The 25,079-nt window shown below is 36.7% G+C and overlaps 1 protein-coding gene and 1 long non-coding RNA gene across 3 annotated transcripts in view; one reads left to right on the forward strand and one right to left on the reverse strand.

The window, feature by feature from the left end:
* Positions 1–25,079, forward strand: part of LGI1 (leucine rich glioma inactivated 1) — a 56,115-nt gene that overhangs the window by 17,085 nt on the left and 13,951 nt on the right. Inside the window, exons 3-4 of one of the 2 annotated variants that reach the window (XM_074295909.1) lie at positions 10,387–10,458; positions 10,552–10,623. In XM_074295909.1, coding sequence (XP_074152010.1) covers positions 10,387–10,458; positions 10,552–10,623 — 144 coding nt within the window. The remainder of the gene's footprint in view (positions 1–10,386; positions 10,459–10,551; positions 10,624–25,079) is intronic. The other variant, XM_074295910.1, reaches the window with a different exon arrangement.
* Positions 3,127–22,163, reverse strand: LOC141558541 (uncharacterized). The gene is made up of 4 exons (XR_012487092.1): positions 22,027–22,163; positions 19,269–19,520; positions 10,448–10,542; positions 3,127–5,786 (listed from the first exon to the last, which is right to left on the reverse strand). It is a non-coding gene; the product is annotated as an uncharacterized LOC141558541 (long non-coding RNA).

Raw genomic sequence — 25,079 nt, forward strand, 5'->3', positions numbered from 1 at the left:
CATACACACACACACACAAATACTCCATAGATATTTGCCAACCTAATGAGTCAACTTAGAATGAATTTTGATACTTCCAAAAATTATTTTCTCCTTCAAAATATAGAAATCTGCCAACATGGAAGGGATAAGAAAGAATGTTCCACAGGCCTTTGAATGATACTTCCATATATCAATTCCAAAAATGTTCTGAATAAAGGCATAATCTTTGGAATAATATCACGTTTTCCTAAGGTTGGAGACAATACTTTAGATGCTTAAGTTCGTCTTAAGTGATGCTTAAGTTAGAAATTCAGTCTCATTGTTTTACACTCCTATTTTACAAATACAGAATAAATCTTAATGGATATCATCATAAACTTTATTCCACAGAACAGATATGCTCATGTCCCAGCAAACATTTAAAATGATGTGCTGGTATTGATATATTATATGTGATTTCATGGGAGCTAGGTCACTATATTCTTCTCTAGACTTTTGGATAATTATAGAGCAGGATTAAGATTGGTCTGAATTGTTCGAGACTTAGATCAGGGTTTCTTTACCAATTTTGTGTCATGGACCCCTCTTGAAGTTTAGTGAAATCAATAAAGCCTTTCTTAGAATTGTTGTTGAGTGTTTTCAGTCATGTTCAATTCACCATGACCATATTTGGAATTTTGTTGGCAAAAATACTGGAGTGATTTGCCATTTCCTTCTCCAGTTCATTTTACAGATGAAAAAGTGAAGTATACAGGATTAAATGATTTGTCCAGGATTACATAGCTAGGAAGATCTAAGGCTGGATTTGAACTCAGGTCTTTCTGACTCCAGGCCTGGCGCCCTATCCATTGTGCCACCCTATTTGCTCCTTCTAAGATTAATGGCTATAAATTATTAAAGGAAATACTAAATTTCAGTTAGAAGTGAGTAAAAATAATGATATTTTCCCCATTTAAGTACATGGTTCCTCTAAACTTTTTCCATGAATTCCTTGCCAATTTGTGGACCTCAAGTTTATAACTTGTGGTCTAGATATATAAAGTTATACTCTATTTGTTTTCCTGGCCAAATTGCATAAAAGACTATATTTTTCAATGACAATTTTTCTAATGTGTAAAATAATCTTGTTATATGTTATTTCATGTTTCAATATTTCTATGCATAGAATACATATTTTAATTTTTTTAATGATTAATATTACACATTTACTTAAAATGTGCTTGTTTTAATATTGACATATAAGTGGATTACTATTCCATTGTTAATTATGATTTAGGTTAATTCCATTCTCTAAATGCAAAGGAGAGAATAGGACTAAATAATATTAATACCTGTGGGGTTTATTTGGCTACTAGATACATAACAAATGAAGTAATATATGTCACATTGTTTATAAGCCTTAAAGAACCTCTTTGCTATTTCCACTAACAGACACTGCCTCTCCCAACTCTTTGTGATTTTACTGGCTTTCCCAGTGTCTGAAAATCTTTTCTTATTCATCTTCCCCTCCTAATTTGCTTTGACTTTTTTCACATCAACCCAAATCTCTTCTACCAGAAGCCTTTTCTGGTCCTCCTGAATACTAGTACCTTCCCTACCAGATTACCTCCAATTTATCCTATCTCTACCTTGTTTGTACATAATTGTTGTTATATTGTTTCTTTTCTTGAATTGTAAGCTCTTTAAGGACAGGAACTATTTTTGCCTTTCTTTACATCTCTAGCACTTTGCACAGTGTCCAACACATAAGTTCTTAATAAATGTTTATTGATGAGTTGCAAAAAAACCCAGAAAATAAAAATAAAATTATAGAATAAAAGAATTAGGTATATGAAGGAATATAATCAATGGAAAAACAGATGCGTAAGTCATTCCTTTCTTCTCTAGGAAGCACCTTCCAGTGATGTCTAGAACAAGTTCAGGTGATTCATTGGCCAATGGAATGATCTGGTACATATGCATGAGGCCATTCTTTCCTTTCTCTCTCTCTCTCTCTCTCTCTCTCTCTCTCTCTCTCTCTCTCTCTCTCTCTCTCTCTCTCTCTCTCTCTCTCTCTCTTTCTCTCTCTCTCTCTCTCTCTTCCTCTCTCTCTCTCTGTATATATATATATATATGTATATATATATACACATCTTACACATATATGTAGTAGATATGATGGTCCTATAAAGACAAGATCTCAGTAGCTTGCTGATTATGAAATGGAGCTTATGACTAATTATTTAAGACCTATTCTAGCAAAGTAAAATGGTAAGTGACACAAAAACTTCTCTTGCCTAAAATAAACTAGATAATTGAGGGGAAAGGAGCTATTTTGGTGAATTATATATACAGCAGTGCCAATTCTTCAAATTGATTCATTAGTCAAGACATGAATCAAGTAGAGAATATTCAAAAATAAAACTCTTGATTTTCAAAAGCTTATATCTAAGTAAATTAGAAAAATGTGGAAGGGGGAGTAACTTAAGCTCATCTTTTTTTATCTATGTTCCCTTAATAAAACATCATCTTCTGGATGACAGCTCAAGGTTTTCTAGTGCATTGCTTGGCACAGTGTGAACATTTATTAGCTTTTAAAGGATGACAACAATGGGAAAAGAGGAGCTAGAAGGAGGCTAGTAGCAATTTAATCTTCCACTTGACTAGAGAGGGGCAGGTAGAGAAGCTGTAGCATATCAAAACTCACTACTCTTATTTCTAGAGCTTATATATGTTTAAAAGAACCCATACATTTAGTGAAAACTTGGTTTTCTGAAACAGTTCTGAATTCCCCACAAAGTTTCCCTTACCTTTGATCCTGGCCTAGAACTGGATGGAACTCCTTCTCTAACTACTCCTCCATCCTAAATTGGTGTCTATGCTGGACAGATATCTGACCTGTTTTCCAGTCCTTTCTTTGCCCATTAATTTTCTCACTCCTCATCCAGCTGTCTCACTTCGGAACTATTCTGAACTTTCCTTCAGTCAAAATGGGATAAGGGTTGAAGACAGAAACTTCAAAGTACATGCATCACAGGGCAGTTATGAGGCTCAAATGACATAAAGGATGTAAAGTATTTTTTAAGTTTTCAAGCATTTAAAAATCTTAAGTAATCATCATCATCATGACTAAATTATGCATTATCAGTCTTCTGGTTCCCTCAAAAAATCAACTAAAAGAAAAGTTTATAAACCATTAAAAGTTTTATTGCTATGTTTTGTTTTTTATATTATTTATTTTCACATATACATGTACTTCTGTCTTACCCAGAAGGCAACTTAAATATTTTTTAAAACATATCAAAGTTTATTACAAATATTTAAGACCATGTTTAAATTCAAAGCTGTATATAAAGTCTTTCACTCACACATGAAGGTACCATTTGGACCCATTATGGACCATACAGATTATGGAAAGTCTTGAAATGAAAGCAGGAGTTGATTACTGAAGGCCTTTTCACCATCTACTCTCATACTGAGCTCATTCGACTGCTGGCTAAAACATTTTTGTCAATATGAGCACAAGAGCATTAAAATGAGAGTTGTAAGAGAATTGCCCCAGAGTTTCATGCAAATTATTGTAAATCCTCCTCACTTTTATACATAGGAGCAATGGACTGGGTTGCAGAGCATAGAACTCTATGCTCCTATAGAGGATAGAACAAAAATTCCATCTCTATTCTTATACTCAGCCAGCAAACATTTAAGTGTTTACTTTGCGCCAGATACTATGCTAAGTGCACAGATAAAAAGACAAGATAGTCCCTGTTCTCTAGGAGTTCAGAATCTATTAAAAAAAAAAGTTTTTTGCTCTGAGTTAGAAAAGGAAGTTCATTTGTATAGTATTCGTATAGAATAGAAATAAATGAGGATATAGATGTCAGAAGATAGTACCAAAATGTTTTGGTAGTGTCAGCAATGTTAGATCAAGCTTTTTTGATGTCATTACATTTGAAAGTCATGATCTGACATATTTCTAAATCCATATTTTGTAATAATATGTATTACAATAGGTCCTTGTTATATCAATCAACAGGCATATATTAAGTATCCTCTCTGTGGCATAGGGACAGGTAGGTGGCACAGTGAATAAAATGCTGAGCCTGAAGTCAGGAATACCTGAGTTCAAATCTTTCAGACTCTTACTGTGTGACTAATTGTGCAAGTCACTTGATCCCATTTGCTTCAATTTCCCCATCTATAAAATGAGCTGGAGAAAGAAACAGCAAAATACTTCAGTATCTCTGCCAAGAAAACTCTAAATGGGATCATGGAGAATTGGACATGACTGAAAGTGACTGAACAACAAAAAAAGTCCCATAAGTACTCACTATGTACCAGGCACATTACTAGCTGCTTGTATACAAAGACAAAAATAAAACTTCCCAGTTCTCAAGGAACTTATAACCTATGAGGGGAAATGGGATGTACTTGTACAAGTACAATCCAAATTTCAAGGGGGAGACATCAACAACTAAGGGAATTAGGAAAAGGTCTCATGGAGAGGATGGTAGGCTTGTGCTAAACTTTGGAGGAAACTATGGAATCTAAGAAGCAGAAGAAAGGCACAAGAGATAAGACATGGAATGTTATGTGTGAAATATAGCAAGAAGTCCAGTTTGATTGAAGTATAGAGCATGTGGAAGAGAGTGATCTATAAACCTGGAAAGGTGGGTTAGAACCTGGTTTTGAAGAGTTTTAGAATATCTTGAAAGAAGATAACTAAAAATGAACAATAATTTTATTCAGTTTATGTACATTTATATAATGTACTATTTACGCCCACAGAGGATAATATATAGAACAGTAATTAGAAAATGTACAGAATGGCCAGACATGGTTAGTGTAGGTCTGTAGTCTCTGCTGCTGAAAAAGTTAAAGCTGGTAGTTCTCTTGAACTCAGGACTTCTGAACCAAGTAAAGCTGAACTAAGTCTAGCACCAATTTTGGGATCCTCCAGGGGACATGTTCCCTAAAGAGTGACAATCTAGCCAAGATCAGAAACATAACACGAGCTGTCTTCTATGATAACTTATATTAGAATTGGACCTGTGTATGGCTACAAAAATTCCAGCTTGGGCAAGATAGTGAGACCTAGAATTTGTTTTCATAGTGTACAATATCACATGCCATAGATATATAACTTGTGAGTATTTCTTAACTCCAAATGTAGAGTTTAAAGACTGTCATGCTTCTTGCTTCTTTATCCAGTGGACATCATCCATATAATCTCCCAAGACTTGAATGTAATGTTTGTTTTATTATCGTGTAAATATTTAGGTCGAATACTGCCCACAGATGTCCAATCTGTCAGTCTCCTTGAGAACTGATTGGGCAGAAGTAGAACACGTAATGGGAGCTGTTTACTCTGGCAACTTGGAATGTCTGATTTGAAATTACTGGCATACTCTTGGGCAATTTTGCACAATAGCAGGATTGGGAACAGTTTCCATGCGTGTCTTTATCTTTTCCTCCTCCATCTTGACCACTGGAGAATGTGTCAACATCAGAAAGACCAAAGGTCCACAACTGCTACTAGAGATAGTTACAATGGAACACTTTGATGGCAGTCGCTAGTGAGCAGTCTTGCTGTTTTCTTAAACCATGAACTAAGATCTTAACTAGGATGGTCTTTAGAGAACAGATATTGAGCTTGTACTTAGTCTTTCTAATCTAGGAGAACCTGGTAGAGCTATCCCCATGGCCCTTTGGCCATGGATGAAGAATATTTTCAGTGACACTTACAAAGAACTGTCTGCAAAGGTATAGAGGGATTGTAATCTGTGCCAGAGGAAGCAGTCTCACACTGATGAAATCCTGGTCACCTGAAACAATGAAATTTTACAATATAAAATGAGAAGTCATTAAATAAAAAATTCATCCCCCTCAAAATCTCTCTTCAATTTTCCCCTCACAACTTTGAAGCTAAAACAGGGACTACTGTTTGTGTTGCCACAGAGGTATAGGCATTTCTTGTACCTTGTATACTATCTTCCCCTTCCTTCCCACCCTCATGCATCAGCAAGTCAGGTCTTAGCTCATTAATGTTCTCTTCATATTTCAAATTTATGTAATCACTTTGCCTTGTTCCCCTAAATCTTACCCTCCTCACTAGAGAATAGAGTGTAGTTTTATTCATTCTGTCCTTTTCCCTACTTTCTGATAACAGTATATCAACTTTTTACATATTTAAGGAGAAATGACTCAGAAACACTTTAAAGAACCAAATTATACAAAGTGGAAAAAGGATACCGTTTTAGGTGGAAACAACTAACAGTTCACAAAGTTAATCTTGTTTCTCTGTTAACTAATGGCATTTATAACTCTCCCTCAAACCCTCCTGCCTAAAATCTCCCTTAGGTCATAAGATTTTAAAACCAGTCCAGTTCATGAATTACTGATGAGTGAATTGAGACCCAGAGAGATTGTCATTTGTCTGTCACTCAGATAGAGCTGATATCTGAATCCAATCCCTTACATCCCAATCCCAGGTTCTTTCCACTAGACTGGGAAGAAGGAAATCTGAGTTAAAGAAAGGAAGGAAGGATAATACTAGAATGATACTGTAAAGCTAAGAGAGACTAAATCATCTAGTGCTAAGAATTCTCTGAGAAGAGCTAATAGCCAGAGAGTTCTACTTTAAGGCTGTTAAATAAACTGCTGGATAAATGGCCCGAATCAATTTACCCTCCTCCCTCCCAAAGAGTAAGGAATGGCCCTCTCCAGTTGTCAAATGGAACTAGGAGGAAACAAAGCCCCTTTTCAGACACTGAAAGGGATAGGGTATTTGGGTTAGAGAATTCCAAATGATTAAAATCTCTGCTTTGTGATAAGGGGGATAAAAACACGAAAAGAGAAAACAGATTTTGTTCATTGTTTCATTGTTTCTGGGAAGTGTTTATATTGCCACTGTTTCTCTGTAGTATTTGTAACAGTAATGATCGAATTATGAAATTAGATTCATAGAACCTCTAATCTTGGAATGACTCTTATAAATTGATGGTCATCTTCCCCATTTAATTAATTAATGCTCCTTACCAAAAAAAAACTGGATAAAGAGCCAGTCATTCAGCTTCTCCTTGAACATCTCTAATGATGGGAACTCACTACCTCATTAGACAACGAGTTCCATTTTTGGATAGCTTTAATGATTTGGGAATTTTTCTTTAGCCTGAGACAAATTTTTGTAATATTTACTCTTCATGTTTCTAATTGTCCCATTTGGGAATCATACATTATATGATAGCACTTAAGATTTTTGAGAACAACGATCAGCCCTAATCCTCTCCATTTAGATTTGGCCAAGATCACTACTATGTTTTTTCTTCAGTGGTAAAATGGCTCCATGCTTTTCCTCTTATAACATGACTTTTGCCATCCTGAATTCCCTTCTCTGTACATTCTCCAATTTGTCAATGTCACTCTTTAAATGATTCTTAGGCTCTATAGTAACTCAAGTTTAATTCCCTGATGATGAAATTTGTCTGCTCTTCATAGCCTTCTGTAATTTTGCTGCCCCAAGTTTCAATATGGCACACAGAAGTCTGCTCTTAAGAAAATACTTTTTTTCTCAGCTGTCTGGCTCTGTCATTCTGCATCACTTCACCCTTAGCCCACTGGCTAAGGATACTGAAAGCTTTTAATATATTTGCCCATCCTCACCAAAATCCCAGCAAGAAATGAGCATTCCTTATCTGTTTCCAAATTTCTCTCCTCTTGAGTTTGCTCTCTCCTTTCCCCTGCCCCAGAGCTTTCTTGATCTGATTCCAGCTAAAGCAGCTCACCTTTTCTTGCCCATCTCCAGCTCTGCTCAGTTCTGGAAGCAGGTCATATCTTTCAGTTGGTTCAACTATTGACATGGTATATAGGCATGGTCAAGAAAGACTTTTCTAAATCTGACCTTCCTCCTACAAATGCTTCTCCAAAATGTTCTTTCTCCCTTGTCCTGAATTTATAATCCCACCCTTAAGTCTCCACTATTGGCTAACCTAAGGTGACAGACAAATCAAAGAGCTTGTAGAGGCTGGCCACTTTTCCTAGTTTTCAGCTAGGAATCCAATCATTTTCTCTTTTTAGGGTCCAGTATCATTATACTCATTTAGGCCACTCTCCACCCCATACTTTCATGGGGGTGGAGCCCCTCAAGCCACTAATAAGAATTTATGGTTTATTGAAATGTCATCATAGTCTTACCCCATAACCCACTAGAAATGCTTCATTGCCCTGTTGTTGTTCTTTTGTGTTTATTTCTTTTTCAGATAATGATGGAGCCCTTGGACTTAAAACCATGGGAAAAAGTAGATGGGGACCAGATGGCAGGGGAGGGAAGCTGGAAGATTAATCAAAACACTTTAAGGAAAGGACATAAGCATCACAGAATCTTAGAGCTGGAGGAACATTAGGAGATCATCTGGCACGTCTCTCAGTTTTACGGAGAAGGAAACTGAGACTCAGTCACAACCCTGAACCTAAACCCTCTACTAACAGCTAATTATTTTGACATAAGAATTGACAGAAAGAAAAAGACCCACAGTTCACTCTAATCTCATCCTATTTCCAGTAAGGACACCCAAGAACATCCTGGGGAAGACTATTATTGTCTTTCTTAATAGTTACTTCAACGATTAAGGACATTCCCCAAATGTTCTAGCTTCTATCTGAAACCATCAGATCATCTATTAGTTTAACTAAAATTTTTTGAAGCTGTATTTTTAACCTATCTTTTGGTGGTATAAGTTCCAGAAACTTACTTAAGTTCTTTTCTCATAGTGTTGTATGGAAAGTGCTCTATAAAACTTAAACCAACATAGAAATGTGACTTATTATTTTTTAAAGAAACTGTAACTTAATTGCTAAGGAACTACTAAAGAGGAAGCTCTCTCTCCACAAAGAGAGAGGCACTTGTTCAGCAATTTAGAGCCAGTCATAAAGGGTTCAGAGTGTTGAAAAATTAAGTGACTCACCTAGTGCTACAAGGCCAGTATATCTCAGAAGTGGGAGTTGAATCCAGAGCCTCCTGATTTGGAGGTCTGCTCTTTATTTATATGTCACGTAGCTTATTCCAGATTAATATTATTACTATGCAAAAATAGCCCGTTTAACTTCAAGTTTTCACTTCAGAATATCTGAAATATTTTTTGAAGAGCTCACCATTGTATTGTGGTTGACAGTGTATATTACATTTCATAAGAGGCTTTTAAAATGTTTCTTGCTGATTCTGAATGTGGATGTCAGTTTGTCAAAATGCCAGTATGGCTTGCATTGTTTAAGAAGAAAATGGGCTTATGATTTTTTGCTTTATTCTGCATTTTGTACTTGACTTTCCTCTCAAAAAAATGTTTAATTATTCCTTATTTAACTGGTACAGATGGCTTGGCTACTTATCTTCTCACCTCACCACTTAACATGCCATCTTATTGGTTCATTCCTGGCCAATTGGTCAGGAACCCCACTGACTGGTCAGATGTTGCTCTGGTTGTTGGAAATCCCAAGCAAAGGAATTTCTGGAATAATTTTCTCCTTGAAGCTATTGGTTTTGCTCTGTGACTGGTCTTGCCTGCCTCAAATATAACTTTAACTGTAACTTTTAAGCATAAGGATAAATGTTTCTATGCATTAAGGGCTATCAAATGTGAGTGTGTGTGTGTGTGTGTGTGTGTGTGTGTGTGTGTGTGTGTGTGTGTGTGTGTGTAAGACACACAGAGAAGGGGGAAGGGAGGGAGAAAGAGGAAGAGACAGAGACAGAGATAGACAGAAACAGAGACAGAGATATAGAGATGGAGTCAGAGATACACACAGACAGAGACACACACAGAGACAGATGGAGACAGAGACAGAGGTACAAAAAGACAGAGACAGAGAGACAAAGAGATAGAGACAGATACACAGAGAAAGACACACACAGAGAGACAGAGATAGAGAGGCACATAGAGAGACAGAAACAGAGAGCTAGACAGAGACAGAAATAGACAACGAGACAGAGAGTAACACAAAAAGAGACAGAGACACATGGATAGACGGAGGGAGAGAGAGACAGAGAAAGAGAGAGATAGGCAGACAGACAGACACAGAAATAGAGACAGAGAGACACAGAAACAGATGGACAGAGACAGATAGAGACAGAGACAGAGACATACAGTGTGTGTGGGGTGTGTGTGTGTGTGTGTGTGTGTGTGTGTGTGTGTGTGTGTGTGTGTGTATGTGTATGATGGTAGGAAGATGGATCAGCACATGTGCTCCAAGCTTTTTATAGCTACACAATTTGAGGTTACAGCTTCAGAAATTACCCAAAGGAACACATCATATTAGGCAGCCAGCAGGTGTTTTCCATACTGAGCTTCCCCCAGAACAGGAACTGGAGGCAGAGAACCTGGTGATTGTTGCCACTTTCAGTTACAAATTTCAAGTCATATTTCTTTTCTGCAGGTTGTTCACATCAAATTCCTTTGATGTAATCAGCGATGACGCATTCATTGGCCTTCCTCACCTTGAGTACCTGTAAGTGAGCCTCTTGGGTTTCTCCTCACAATTCAGTACACGAGCTTCCCAGCTGCTGTCGTTGTTTGACTAAAAAGTTATAACCTGTTGCAGATTCATAGAAAACAACAACATCAAGTCAATCTCAAGACATAGTTTTCGGGGCCTAAAGTCTTTAATCCACCTGTAAGTACAGAGGTTGTATTTTTACCTCTTCTTCTTCTTGCTGATTGAATATTCAGTCAACTCTGATTATTTGTGTAGGGATCATCCAGGAAATTATGAGTTATTTTAAAATCTGATCCATCCCTTGTCCTCCCTTGCATCTATCATGCATCCAATGGTGTGTTCTCAAATGATTAAAAATTTAATACTTTGAATACAAGCCTAAAATGTGATCTGGAAAGTAGTCTCTTATAAAGAAATCATGAGGAAAAAATCATTTTGGGTTGCCAAAATCACTGCCCGTCTCCAAAAGCATGGATAATTGAGGGCTTACTGTTTAAATCTTTCATTTCACTATTATTCAACTATCTGTGTAAACCTGAACTTGGTATCAACTCATATAAAAATGTAGCTTCAGAACATGTCGATATGACAAGTAAAAATAGGGTTGAAAAAGTACAAAATCAATTCATCTTCATGGTTGTTTTTTCTGAACAATGCCAAACAACTTATCCTGAGTAGAATTTACAATGAAACCTCCCTCACAAATACTTCCTGAGTAAGTGAATTAATTATTGAATCACATAATTCTTGAACTTCATTCTGGAATGAAGGGTTTTAGAGCAAAGAAGGACTTTGTAGATGGGCTGGTCCAGTCTCCTCATGTACAGACACTAATGAGAGCTGATATTCTTATACTGCTTTAAAGCAAAATGCTTTCCATCCAGTGTTTTCCTTTGATCATCACAACCTGTTAGGTAAGTCCTCTGGCCATTGTCCCCTTTTTAGAAATGAGAAAATTGATGCTTAGATTAAATGACTTGCCCATAGTCACACATCTAGAAAGTATCAGAATCGGGTTTCAGATTCAAGTCTTCCTAATCTTGTCTATTGCTTTATTATTATTATTATTATAGCCAATTATCTCTTCAGGAAGAATCTAGGAACCCAAGCAGAAAAAAATGACTTAAGACCCAAAATGTTAAAAGTTCATATTTTGAGATAAATTCAGAAATAATATCTAAAAGTAAAAATGCTAACAAGGCCATCATTTATGAATTCTTTACTAATGCAAGCAATATATACTTCTTGAGAGTAAGCAGTATTTCTTGGGGCAGCTAGGTGGCTCAGTGGAGAGAGTGCTGGGCATGGAATCAAGAAGATCTGAATTCAAATCCAGCCTCAGGTGTGTACCAGCTGTGTCCCTAGACATATCACTTAACTTCTGTCTGCCTCCGTTTCCTCCTCTATAAAATAGGAAAATAATAGGGTTGTTTGAGTACCAAATGAGATAATGTCTGTAATACCTTAAAGTGCTATATAAATGCTAGTTAGAATTTTTATCTCTAACACCTAGATAGTGCCTTGTATACAGTAGATACTTATTAAATATTTCTGATTGAATTGAATGGGACCCTAGATAGAACTATGTCACATGTAATCTTTATAATTGATCTAAGCATAACTAAGCAAGCTGATGATAAATGAAGCAGTAATACTGGAAGCCATTAATTACATTTTTAGAAACATGTTATATATATCTTCACATATATAGATATATCTACAATATATGTAAATATATTTATATATATATATATATATATATATATATATATACGCACACACACACACACACACACACACACACACACACACACACACACACATATATATAACTATATATGTATATTTCTTCCCCTAGTCTGATTCAACACAAAGAAAAAGTCTTGTTGCATCTGAAAATGTCAAGTACTCACGGCTATTCTGGAAATGACTGAATAACAATGGAGGCTAGAGAATCCTCACACTGCTCTGTAGTGTCTCCTGCCTTTCCTCACTATGGTAGTGGGAATGGAGGGTTGGGAAGGCATGAAGGGGAAAGCTGGGGACGGCTCCAGCTGGGGCCTGAACATCCCTAAATAAATGAAGCAGTGCCCCAAATTCTCTAAAGAGACTACAGCCTTGAATGGACAGAGTTTTATGACCTTAACTGGGAACACATTCAATCTAACTCAACAAGTATTTAACAAGAGCCAGCTATTTATTCAACAAATAGGACAAAAATACAAGATAGTTCCTGCTCTCCAGGAGCTCATAACCTAATTAGGAATAACTAGGTAAGGGATAGATCTGAAGCCCCATGGTGGGTACTTGAGTCAAAAATCACTGTAGAAGTTCCCATTCACTCTGCCTACATGGAGGACAGGCTCTGGATGCTTCATCCTCCTTCTCAGCCCTTTACCCAGACCTCCCTTCACAAATGAGAAGGGATTCTCTTTCAACCTTCCTCACTAAAGAGCTTTGATAGTGGTTACTTACAATACATCAAAATCAGCCACTAGTACCTGCCAGCATTCTACATATCTATTGCTTTACTATTATTATTATCAAAATGAATGATAAATTTGTATCATGACAAAGGCTACCCATCTAATAGTAAAGCAAGGTAGAGGGTAATATACAAGGTGAGACTCTCCTCATCCTCCAACTCCCCAACTTTTTTGTGAAATATAATTCCATTTCATTTAACAAACATTGTGGAGCTGCTATCATCTCCAAAATGTGTCCCATGTGCTCAGATAATAAAACACAATTCTTGCTCTCAAGGAGATTACAATTTAAACCTTAAAGTAGGAAGAAAGCCAAGAAATAACAGTCCAATTCTCCCCTGAAGCAAGAATTCCCTTTTTAAAATCCCAGAGAAGAGATTAAACAAATTTCCCTTATTCTTGACACTTATATTTCATGCAGACTAAAATATGATGAACAAAATTGACAAAATATTTTTCCCAAATCACTAGAATTCTTTAAGGGATCTCCTGAAAAGGAAAAGGTCATCATGAAAAGACTTAATAGGAGGGGAAGGCAATTGCAGCATCATAGATTGTTATGGCTTGAAGGAATCTCATAGATATTCTAATCCATGGTGAAAAAACTCAGATCAATAGAAAGGTCACATAGTGATGATGTATTGGACAGCTGGCACTAGAACCTCAGGATTCCTGCTTTCCATGCTAAGTGCTTCCCTCACTAATCTACATATTTATTCTTTTGCCTTAGTGTTGAGAGAAATTGTAGTTCAACTATAAGTCATGTCTTTTTTAGAACTATCTCAGCACGTATCTCTCTGTCATTGATTTGCCACTCCCTCACCCCCGCACTGGTTGCCTTCCTGAGTCACTACCCAGCCCTACAGCCAGGACACAGAACAGTTGTCCCAATTTTCTGTACTCCCCGGATAGTACTAGTTCACCATGAGCTTTTCTGGGAGAAGACCAAATCCTGATAGGGTACATTCACCCACCAGCGGTTCTGCCTTCTGTCATTCAATATTGGTACAGCCACCTGGTTGGAGACTGGGATGCTCAGTTCTGTGGCCAAAGGGAGCCCAGGCTTCTTTGGAAGCAGCAGTGAGGGCAGCCAGTAGAAGAAAGGCTGCTATATAACATGAGCACCGGTAGTATGTTGGGAAACTAGGACTTTGCTATGGTCATTGGAGAAAAAGGAGTCTTTACAATTATCTCATGGTAGGAACCCAAAGTAGGACAAAGGCTTCTTCTCTTTATAACATAATCTCATTTTAACTAGCTGTATGACTGGTTAGCTATTTTGCCCTTCTGGACTTATTTCCTGGGATTGACTTAGAGGATGTCAAAAATATCTTCCAGATATAATATTCTCTGATTCCTTAGAAGACAGATATAACTTTGAGCAAATGAGACACAGGGCAAATAAGTTTGGGGTTAAGTGACTTGCCTAGGATTACACAGCAAATAAATATCTGAGGTTGGATTTGAATTTGGATGCTCTTCATTCCAGAGATAGTCCTCTACCCATTGTGTCATCTGGCTGCTCTGCAGATAAGTTATGGTAGGAAATAAGAACTTCAATAAATATTTGTTAAGCATTTGCTATGTATTGAGAACTGTGCTAAGCACTAGGTAAGATCCAATTAAGCTCATAAAAGGTTAAATAAAACACAGCCAATTAATCTCCAAGTCTTATAGAGGAAGACAGGGAGTTGAAAGAAGGCTGTATTTGTGATTATCATATTTGTGTTAGAATGTAAATTATTTAACTTCTATGGATACCAGTTACCTCAGCTGTCAAATAAAGAAATTGAATTAGATAGTTTCTAAAGTTCTTTCTGGTTTAAATTTCTGAAAATTTAGAAGGATACAAATAAATAAAATACAAAATGACTCAAGAGAAATATAGCAAGCACTATACAAGGTCCAAAGGATAAAGGATTATTACTTATTAGGACAATCAGGATAGGATGTTTGAGTTAAGCATTGAAGGATGGGGGGAGTTTCAAGGGGAGGTAGAGCATGCATAGGGCATTTCATGTATAAGGAGAAGCATGAATGAAGGCATAGAAGTGGGACAGCATAGGATGACTGCAGTCCAGTGTGGCTGAAACATAATACACATGGAGGGGAGTAGGACAAAATTAAGCTGGATAGGGCATTAGGCAAAGGAATTTGGTTGATTTTCTTTTGTCCATCTATATAGAAACAAATCAGAGATGAAAAGGTAGAGGTACCCTGTTGAGGAGACCAGAAGGTAGAGGGAAGAAATCAGTTCCACAAGGACAGCCACAGTGTTGGCATTTCTATGGCAAATAGAGATAGGGATTGAAATACTAAAAGGGATTGGAATCAAACATAAATTTGGCCAGAATTCAGAGTTTTGTTCTGGGCTTTAGGAGAAGGTCCTTTTAGTAGTATAATTTCTCATTATTTGTTTTATTATTTGGAATCATTTAACAGAGTAAGGTCATTTGTATCAGCACTCTAGTCTTTGAAATAAGTGACAGCAGAACAAGTGCCAGCAATGACACCTGCCACCAGTTACAGACAGAATATTATGCAAACAAGGGTAGTCCTGCAAATTGTGGCTCCTTCTGCACTTTTCAGTTCCAGTACTAGTAAGCTGATACTAAGTTTATCATCAGTATATCATTGCCACTGAGCTTGACTCAAAGAATGGCAGGAGGGAGAGAAGGGCAAAGACCCCAGATCTCAGCTACCATGTACTGCATACAACACCTGCATGTACATACCTGAGGATTTTAGATCACTGGTGACTATTTAATTAAAAAGGAAGAAAGGTAACTGAGTCTAGTCATCAGGAAAATCAAATGAGCCAGACATTCTAGCTTCGAATTTAATTCACACAATATCATCTTGGGCTAGAAATGCAGTTATTAATTGATGAGAATGATTGATCATACCTTTTTTTAAAAAATTGCATGTAAAAATTTTGAAAGGTTATCACTAGCTGCTTGCCAACCTAGAGACCCTCCCTCTCCCAGTTAGAATTTCTGAGAATAGAAAAGGCACTAAGGAATCACCTTCAAAGACCAACACAGTATAATTCCTCATTGATTTGCATTTTCCTTATTGTTTGATTCTTTTTCTTCTTGGCTTTTTTAGAGAGATTTCAGTTGGCTTTTTGTTTTGTTCTTTATTTTTACATTTTTGGACTGGCTAATAAATCTACAGACTGGTTCTGCTTGTCTGATTTTAGGTAGTTCTGAATGTGAGGAGATCATTAACTTGTCTTTCCAAGCCAGTAATCTGCCTTCATGAGAATTTACTGAAAACTATATGAGTTTGTTTTATGCCTTTCCAGTTTCTCCTTTAGGCCAACATATGAAAACCCTGCTTGCTGAGGAATATTTTGAATTATCTTGGCATTTTGGAACCCAAATAACCTTCCTGGCTTTTTACTTCAAGCCTTAATACTAGTCATAGAATCCCAGGATTAGGGCTGGAAAGAACCTTGGAAATGAACCCTCTCATTTTATAGATGAGGACATTTCTGAAGTTTTAGGCTTCAGGTTTAGTGTTCCTTCATTATACTCCTTCTGATCATGTATTTCAAGATCAATGTCAACTTGTTTTAGGAACTGATTTATGTTTCTTTATAGATTTAAGTTTCAAACCTATGTAAGTAGAGAAATGATAGATTCATTGATATAGAGATAGCTCCTTCCAGTGAGGAGCTCCCTCTCCCAATGCAGGTTAGTAAGTTCTTTGCAATTGATAGTCTTAGAGAGTTTTTTTTAGAGAGTTTAGAGATTAAAGGAGAGTGTACATTATAACTAGAACTTGAACCAACCTATTCCCAGCAAGTTCCGTATCTACTAGGCCTTACTATCCCTTAAGGTAGACTTTGGTGCAATACTCTGGGGAGGAATTAGTTATTGTTGGTATATGTTTATATGTAAAATGTAGGAAGAATTTTATCACTTTCCAAGTATTTCCAGAGCCCTCACAACATATCTATCACTACAGTGAATATTAGAGGATATATAAGAAGTTTTCCTCATAAGATACTTATCATCTCACAGTTAATCTCTTAATAGCTTATGTTTATATATTGTTTTAAAGATATCAAAATGCTTTGCATATATTACCTCATACATTACTTTATTTTTATTACACTTTTATTATAGCTTTTTATTTATAAAACATATTCATGGGTAATTTTTTCAACACTGACCCTTGCAAAACCTTCTGTTCCAAATTTTTCCCTCCTTCCCTCCAATCCTCTCCTAGATGGCAGGTAGTCCCATACATGTTAAATATGTTAAAATATATGTTAAATCCAATATATTTATACATATTTATACAATTATATTAATGCACAAGCAAAATTGAACCTAGAAAGAAAAAAAACCTGACGAGGAAAACAAAAATGCAAGTAAACAATAACAGAAAGAGTGAAAATGCTATGCTGTAGTCCACACTCAGTTCCCACGGTCCTCTCTCTGGGGGTAGATGGCTCTCTTCATCACTGAACAATTGGAACTGGTTTGAATCCTGTCATTGTTGAAGAGAGTTACATCCAACAGAAATGATCATCTTGTTGTTGTGTTGTTTTTGCTGTGTATAATGATCACCTGGTTCTGCTCATCTCACTTAGCATCAGTTCCTTTAAGTCTCTCCAGGCCTCTCTGAAATTATCCTGCTGATCATTTCTTATAGAACAATAATATTCCATATCATTCATATACCATAATTTATTCAGCCATTCTCCAACTGATGGGCATCCATTCAGTTTCTTGTTTTTGCCACTACAACCAGGGCAGCCACAAATATTTTTGCACATGTGGGTTCCTTTCTCTCCTAAGATTTCTTTGGGACATAGGCCCAGTAGTAACACTGCTGGATCAAAGGGCATGCACAGTCTGATAACTTTTTGAGCATAGTTCCAAATCATTCTCCAGAATTATTGGATCCATTCACAATTCCACCAACAATGCATTAGTGTCCCAATTTTCTCACATCCTCTCCAACATTCCTCATTATCTTTTCCTGTCATCTTAGCCAATCTGAGAGGCATATATTACTTTATTTGAGCCATACGACAGCCCTGGATGAGGAAAAGGGGTTAGATAGTGTGAAGATGATTATTTCCATTTTATAGATCAAGAAACAGCCTCAGAGTGTTAAGATGACCCAGCTAAGTGTCAGAGCTAGGATTAAAACATAGGTGTTATGACCTTAAATCCACAGTTCTTTCCATTTGGCTATATTCTTCTCCCCATCTTCCCTTATCTATGATTCTAATCTATGTGGGGACCTCCCTGGTGAGAAAATACCCTCCACAGATGCAGGTTGCATTTGGAACTGATGGTTTTAGACACTTGCCTGGGAGCAACTATTTTTAGTATAAGGCAGAGACAAGACAGGAACATCCTTTCTGACTCCAAGGCCAGGCTTCTATCCACTATGACATGCTGTGTGAACTTAAACAGAGCTGAACATAAATAGCTACCTGCAAAGAACCTGCTCAGGTCTTTTATTTTTTTTCAAATGAGGATTTTAGTAACCTCCTGCAGCTCTAATATCAAAATGATAACTTAGAGAGGTTATGCATTTTTAAAATGTTTTGGAATTTTGAAAGATTGCTCTTTAAGAAATACTGATTCAGTGAGATAAAAATGAGGACGACAAAAAATTGGATCTACAATGCAGGGAAGAACAGGCTGGCACATATGGTTGTGGGCGGTACTTTCTTAACAACAGAACCCAATAGCCCTGACAGTACATTTTGGGAAACCGTACCATTTGAGCTGGTCTGTTCTGTTCTGGGGGTGGGGAGAGGGATACAGCTGGTCCCGTTTTCAGATCTGGATGATGTTTTATTCTCATGTAAACAAAGAAAATACTAAAATAGAAGGAATTACCCTGACTCCTATTTGAAAGCAAAGGCTATCTATCTGTGGATATTTGGCAGTTCTACTCCAACAATGAATTTAAGGCTTAAATAAACAAAATAATCAAATGTCCAATCTAGAGACAGTCTTCATTTTGTATCTTTCAATCAACAGGCTTTTATTAAACATTAACTTTGTGCCAACTACTGTGCAAGCACCAGAAACACAAACACAAAAGTGATTTAGCTCTACCCACAAGGAACTTACATTCTAGTTTATAGTACATCCTTTTGTCAGATAAACATGTTTCATATGGTACTGCTTTAGGGGTCATATGATATTAACAGCAGTGCACAAGCAAAGTGTACTGTTCCTTTATAAACAGCCAGGTACAAGCTAAATTGATATATGTGCTTTCTAAATTGTAATATACTAATTGATAATTAGTTAATTATAATATTAAATAATTATCAATTAATTTTGAATAAGAACTCACCGAACTGGAGCTTGAGAGGATTTTACAGGTCACTTTACCCTTTTCTCTTGTTTTATAGATGAGTTAACTCAAGTCCAGAGAGATGAAATCATTTGCCCAAGATAACATAGGAAGGAATAAACAGCATTTTTGGTGCAGCATTTTTTTCCCTCATGACAACATGCTTTGTAATTCATAACTGGGCCTCTCCATCTTGGAGATCAGGAGCAATTTGAGGCAGAAAAGAGCATCTTTTCATTTGGCCTAGCAGTTCTAAAACAGAGAGAACAAGGGAGAGTGAATCAAATTTTTTTGTTATTTGCTCAATTTATTTAAACAAATTAACTTAGACATGTCACTGAATAAAACAAAACTCTGAACTTATAAAAATGCTGCCATGTTCCTAAAACAGATGTTAACACCTATACAAAAGTTAGCAATCACTATTCGGAAAATGGTGAGACTGAATCATAAATGACCCAGAGGAGCCACTCTCTCTCTCTCTCTCTCAGAATGTGGAGCAGGCTTAGAAACTGGTTTGTTATATGCACTTAATCTACACTGGCTGCCTGGAAATATAATAGCTTTATCTATAAGGGCTAAAATAGGAAAGGACAGAAGATTGTTTTGTATAGCAACTGATTTATAGAGATAGGACAAGAGGTAAGAGAGGAAGTTTGTTGTTTTTGTTGTTTATTCTTTGTTTTCAACATAATCATGACTTCAGGGAGGTGATGTCATGATTTGCTCATGAATTGGATTTAAGTGACAGAAGGCTGTGCAAAGTCACCAACCTTGGGGCAGCCAGGTGGCACAATGGATAGAGCACCAGCCTTGAATTCAGGAGGACTCTAGTTCAAATCTAGTCTCAGACACTTAACACTTCCTAGCTGTGTGACTCTGGGCAAGTCACTTAACCCCAGCCTCAGAAAAAAAAAAGTCACCAGCCTCACTTTCTCCTCCAGAACTATCTGGGTCCAGTGGCCAAATATAGATCAGGATGACTTGGATGCAGCAACTGATCTATAGAGTATAGGGAAAGAGGCAAGGGAGGGGGTAGTATGTGGTACAATAGAGAGCTAAATTTAAAATCATAGCTCCTGAGTTCAAATCACAGATCTTCTACTAACTAACTACCTGTGTGACTTGATAATTATTATTAAAAATATTAATGTCTTTTTGGCTTCAGTTTCCACATTTGTAAAATTGCATGGCTGAACTAAATGATTTCTAATGTCTCTTACAGCTCTTTATTTATGATTCTATGAAAAGAAATAGAGGCAATATTAATTCACTTTGGAGGCCATGTGATACTAATTACATCATCCTAAAAAAGTCAGTGCTGGATCTCCTACTAATTAAGTGTTTGAGTCCATGAAAGCTATCTCACTTCTCTGAACCTTAGGCTCTTCTGCAAAATGAAAGGGCTGGCTTAGATAATCTTTAAGGTTCTTTACAGAACCTCCTGTGTTTCTGTGATTTATCTCTCCTGGATTTCTTGGAGGTTCAAAAAATCTGTTAGTCAATTTGTAGATAATGAGCATCTACTGAGTACCCAACCCTAGGAACTATCGATAGTATCTCTGAAAGGCTGGACAAAATTATGAGGTTAAACTACAATTCCAGATTCCAACATGGTCTTTACATTCTGACAAATAGGTGGTTGACTCAAGATGCAGTCTTAGAAAATTTTTCAGACATGGCTAGTGTGAGAATTTGTTTTGCTTGATTGAATATCTGTTACAGAGAATTTTGTTTTTCATTCTTCTTTTCCCAAGGTGTGTAGGAGGAACACAAAGGAAAGAGAGTAGGTGGGAATAGTGAGAGATAAAAAAGGAAAGAAGGAAGGAAGGAAGGAAGAGAACAGAAAGAAAGACAGAATAATAAATAGCACAACTTTGAAAGTTACATGTTGAGAAGTAGAGCCAAGATGGCAGAGAAAAGGCAGTGACACTTGATTTGCCTCCAAACCCCTCTGAACACCTTTATTTTTTTTGGACACCTTTAAATAATTCTGTAAAACAATCCTTGAAGCAGCAGAATTCACAAAAGGATGAAGTGAAATAATTTTCTAGCCAAAGACAGCTTAGAAAGTTGTCAGGAAAGGTCTGTCTGGGTGATAGTGGAACACAGTCCACAGGCCAAACCAGTACAGACCAGGCATTGGAAACTAGGAGCACTCCTTGGAAGCCACTGAATCAGCCATAGAAGCAACAGCTGCTTCTGGAGCTTTTAACCTCTAGATGGTAAGAGAGTAGGACAACTGATCAGAAGGAGATTATAGGGGTCTCATTGAGGGCAGGACTTTATTGTTTTGCCATATTGTTCACAATTCCACAGCAGAAAAGAATACTACTTGTGATCATTCACAGACCAGAGCACAGGCCAAGAGAGTAATAAACACATCCTTCATTAAATCATACCACTTTAGAAAAAGTGAAAACTTACAGGTCCCTAAAAATATCTCTGAAAACAGCTGCACAAATCCCCTGAAACTTGGACAGTGTGCCCTCTACCCTAGAAACAGAGCCCTATTTTAACAAAGAGTTAAAAGTCAAGAAATAAACTGGGAAAATAAGGGAAAAAATAAAACCAGAAAAGTATTCTGATCATAGAAAGTTACTATGGTAACAAGGAAGATCAAAATACAAACTCAGAAGAAGATTAAAAAGTCAAAGGTCCAACATTTAGTCTCCAAGAAAAATGTGAATTGGTCTCAGGCCATGGAAAAACGTTAACTCCTGCTGCTAAACTCAGCAGGGGTCAACTAGCGTCTTACCTTCACCAGGTCTTCAGAGGTCACAGCTCTGATTAGCTGAATCAGAGATCGACCACGAGGGTCCCCCACAGAACACCCGACTCACATGAATATGCTGCAACAAGTCTTTATTCTATAACTTCACTACATAGAGTTCCCTCACTCCTAATGCTCTAAATGATTCCCTACCCTTTCTGCAAACCCTTTTTCTATTGTCCCCAGGTCACATGTCAGAGAGTGCCAGAGCAAGGTGCATAATCAGTCAAGAGTGAGGAGAGCTTCCACCTTGTTGTATGAGGCTTACTCAATGCCCTATTTTGGACTCAGGCAGAATAAGCCTCCTAGTGCCTCATACTCTGCTCTTGAGATTTGCCTTCTACTCTAACAAAAAAGCTCAAAAAGGATTTTGAAAATCAAGCAAGAGAAGTAGAGGAAAAATTGGGAAGAGAAATGAGAGTGATTCAAGAAAACAGTGAAAAGCAAGTCAATAGCTTGGTAAAGGAGATACACAAAAATGCTGAAGAAAATAACACTTTAAAAAGCAGACTGGGCTAAATGGTAAAAGAGGTACAAAAAGCCAATGGGGAGAAAATGCCTAGAAAAACAAATGGGCAAATGGGAAAAGGGACACAAAAGTTTATTGAAGACAAACTCCTTAAGTAGTAAAACTGGCTAAATGGAAAAGGAAATAATTTCTTAAAAATCAGAATTGAGCAAATGGAAACTAATGACTTTCTGAGAAATAAAATAAAATCAAAAGAATGAAAAAACTATAAAATATGCCATTGGAAAAAAGCTGACCTGGAAAATAGATCAAGGAGAGATCATTTAAACATTATTAGACTACCTGAAAGCCATGATCAAAAAAAGAGCCAGATATCATCTTTTCAAGGAAATCATCCTAAATATATTTGAACAGAGGTAAAATAAAATGTAAAGTATTCACTGATCATTTCCTGAAAGATCCCCTTCTATATTTGGATGGCATTTTCCATCCAAAGTTTATTAGGATTGCCTTGGATCACTGAACTTTTGAGAAGAAGCAAGTCTATCATAGTTGATCATTGCATAAAGTTGTTGCTGTGTATAATGGTTTCCTGATTATTCTTGTTTTGCTCAGCATCAGTTCACATAAATCTTTCTAGACCTTTTTAAAATCAGCCTAGTCATCTTTTTTATTTTTTTATTAATTTTTATAATTATAACATTTTCTTTGACAGTACATATGCATAGGTAAATTTTTTTACAACATTATCCCTTGTACTCCCTTCTATTCCGAGTTTTTCCCCTCCTTCCCTCCACCCCCTCCCCTAGACGGCAGGCATTCCCATACATATTAAATATCTTATAGTATATCCTAGGTACAATATATATGTGCAGAACCGAATTTTGTTGTTGTTGTTGTTGCAAAGGAAGGATTGTATTCGGAAGGTAAAAATAATCTGGGAAGAGAAACAAAACAAAACAAAACAAAAACAATGTTCACAGTTTACACTCATTTCCCAGTGTTCCTTTTCTGGATGTAGCTGATTCTGTCCATCATTGATCAATTGGAATTGTATTAGCTCTTCTCTATGTTGAAGATATCCACTTCCATCAGAATATGTCCTCATACAGTATCATTGTTGAAGTGTATAATGATCTCCTGGTTCTGCTCATTTCACTCAGCATCAGTTCATGTAAGTCTCTCCAAGCCTCTCTGTATTCCTCCTGTTGGTCATTTCTTACAGAACAATAATATTTCATAACATTCATATACCATAATTTACCCAACTATTCTCCAATTGATGGACATCCATTCATTTTCCAGTTTCTAGCCACTACAAAAAGGGCTGCCACAAACGTTTTGGCACATACAGGTCCCTTTCCCTTCTTTAGTATTTCCTTGGGATATAAGCCCAGTAGTAACACGGCTGGATCAAAGGGTATGCACAGTTTGATAACTTTTTGGACATAGTTCCAAATTGCTCTCCAGAATGGTTGGATTCTTTCACAACTCCACCAATAATGCATCAGTGTCACAGTTTTCCCACAGCCCCTCCAATATTCATCATTATTTGTTCCTGTGAACTTAGCCAATCTGACAGGTGTGTAATGATACCTCAGAGTTGTCTTAATTTGCATTTCTCTGCTCAATAGTGATTTGGAACACTCTTTCATATGAGTGGAAATAGTTTTAATTTCATCATCTGAAAATTGTCTGTTCATATCCTTTGACCATTTATCAGTTGGAGAATGGCTTGATTTCTTATAAATTAAAGTCAATTCTCTGTATATTTTGGAAATGAGGCCTTTATCAGAACCTTTAACTGTAAAAATGTTTTCCCAATTTGTTCCTTCCCTTCTAATCTTGTTTGCATTAGTTTTGTTTGTGCAGAAACTTTTTAATTTGGTGTAATCAAAATTTTCTATTTTGTAATCAGTAATGGTCTCTAGTTCTCCCTTGGACACAAACTCCTTCCTCCTCCACAAGTCTGAGAGGTAAACCATCCCATGTTCCTCCAATTTATTTATGATTTCGTTCTTTATGCCTAAATCTTGGACCCATTTTGATCTTATCTTAGTATGTGGTGTTAAATGTGGGTCCATGCTTGTTTCTGCCATACTAATTTCCAGTTTTCCCAACAGTTTTTGTCAAATAATGAATTCTTATCCCAAAAGTTGGGATCTTTGGGTTTATGAAACACTAGATTGCTATTTTTATTCACTATCTTGCCCTGTGAACCTAACCTATGCCACTGATCAACTAGCCTATTTCTTAGCCAATACCAAATGGTTTTGATGACTGTTGCTTTATAATATAGTTCTAGATCAGGTACAGCTAAACCACCTTCATTTAATTTTTTTTCATTACTTACCTTGAAATTCTCGACCTTTTGTTGTTCTATATGAATTCTGTTGTTATTTTTTCTAGGTCATTAAAACAATAATATTCATTACTTTCATATACCATAACTTATACAACCATTCCCCAATTGATAGATATATACTCATTTTCCTATTCTTTGCCACCACAAAAGGAACGGCTATAAACATTCTTGCACATGTGAGTTCTTTCTCCTCTTTTATGATTT

This window comes from Sminthopsis crassicaudata, chromosome 2, assembly GCF_048593235.1.
Source record: "Sminthopsis crassicaudata isolate SCR6 chromosome 2, ASM4859323v1, whole genome shotgun sequence".
Classification (NCBI taxonomy): domain Eukaryota; kingdom Metazoa; phylum Chordata; class Mammalia; order Dasyuromorphia; family Dasyuridae; genus Sminthopsis; species Sminthopsis crassicaudata.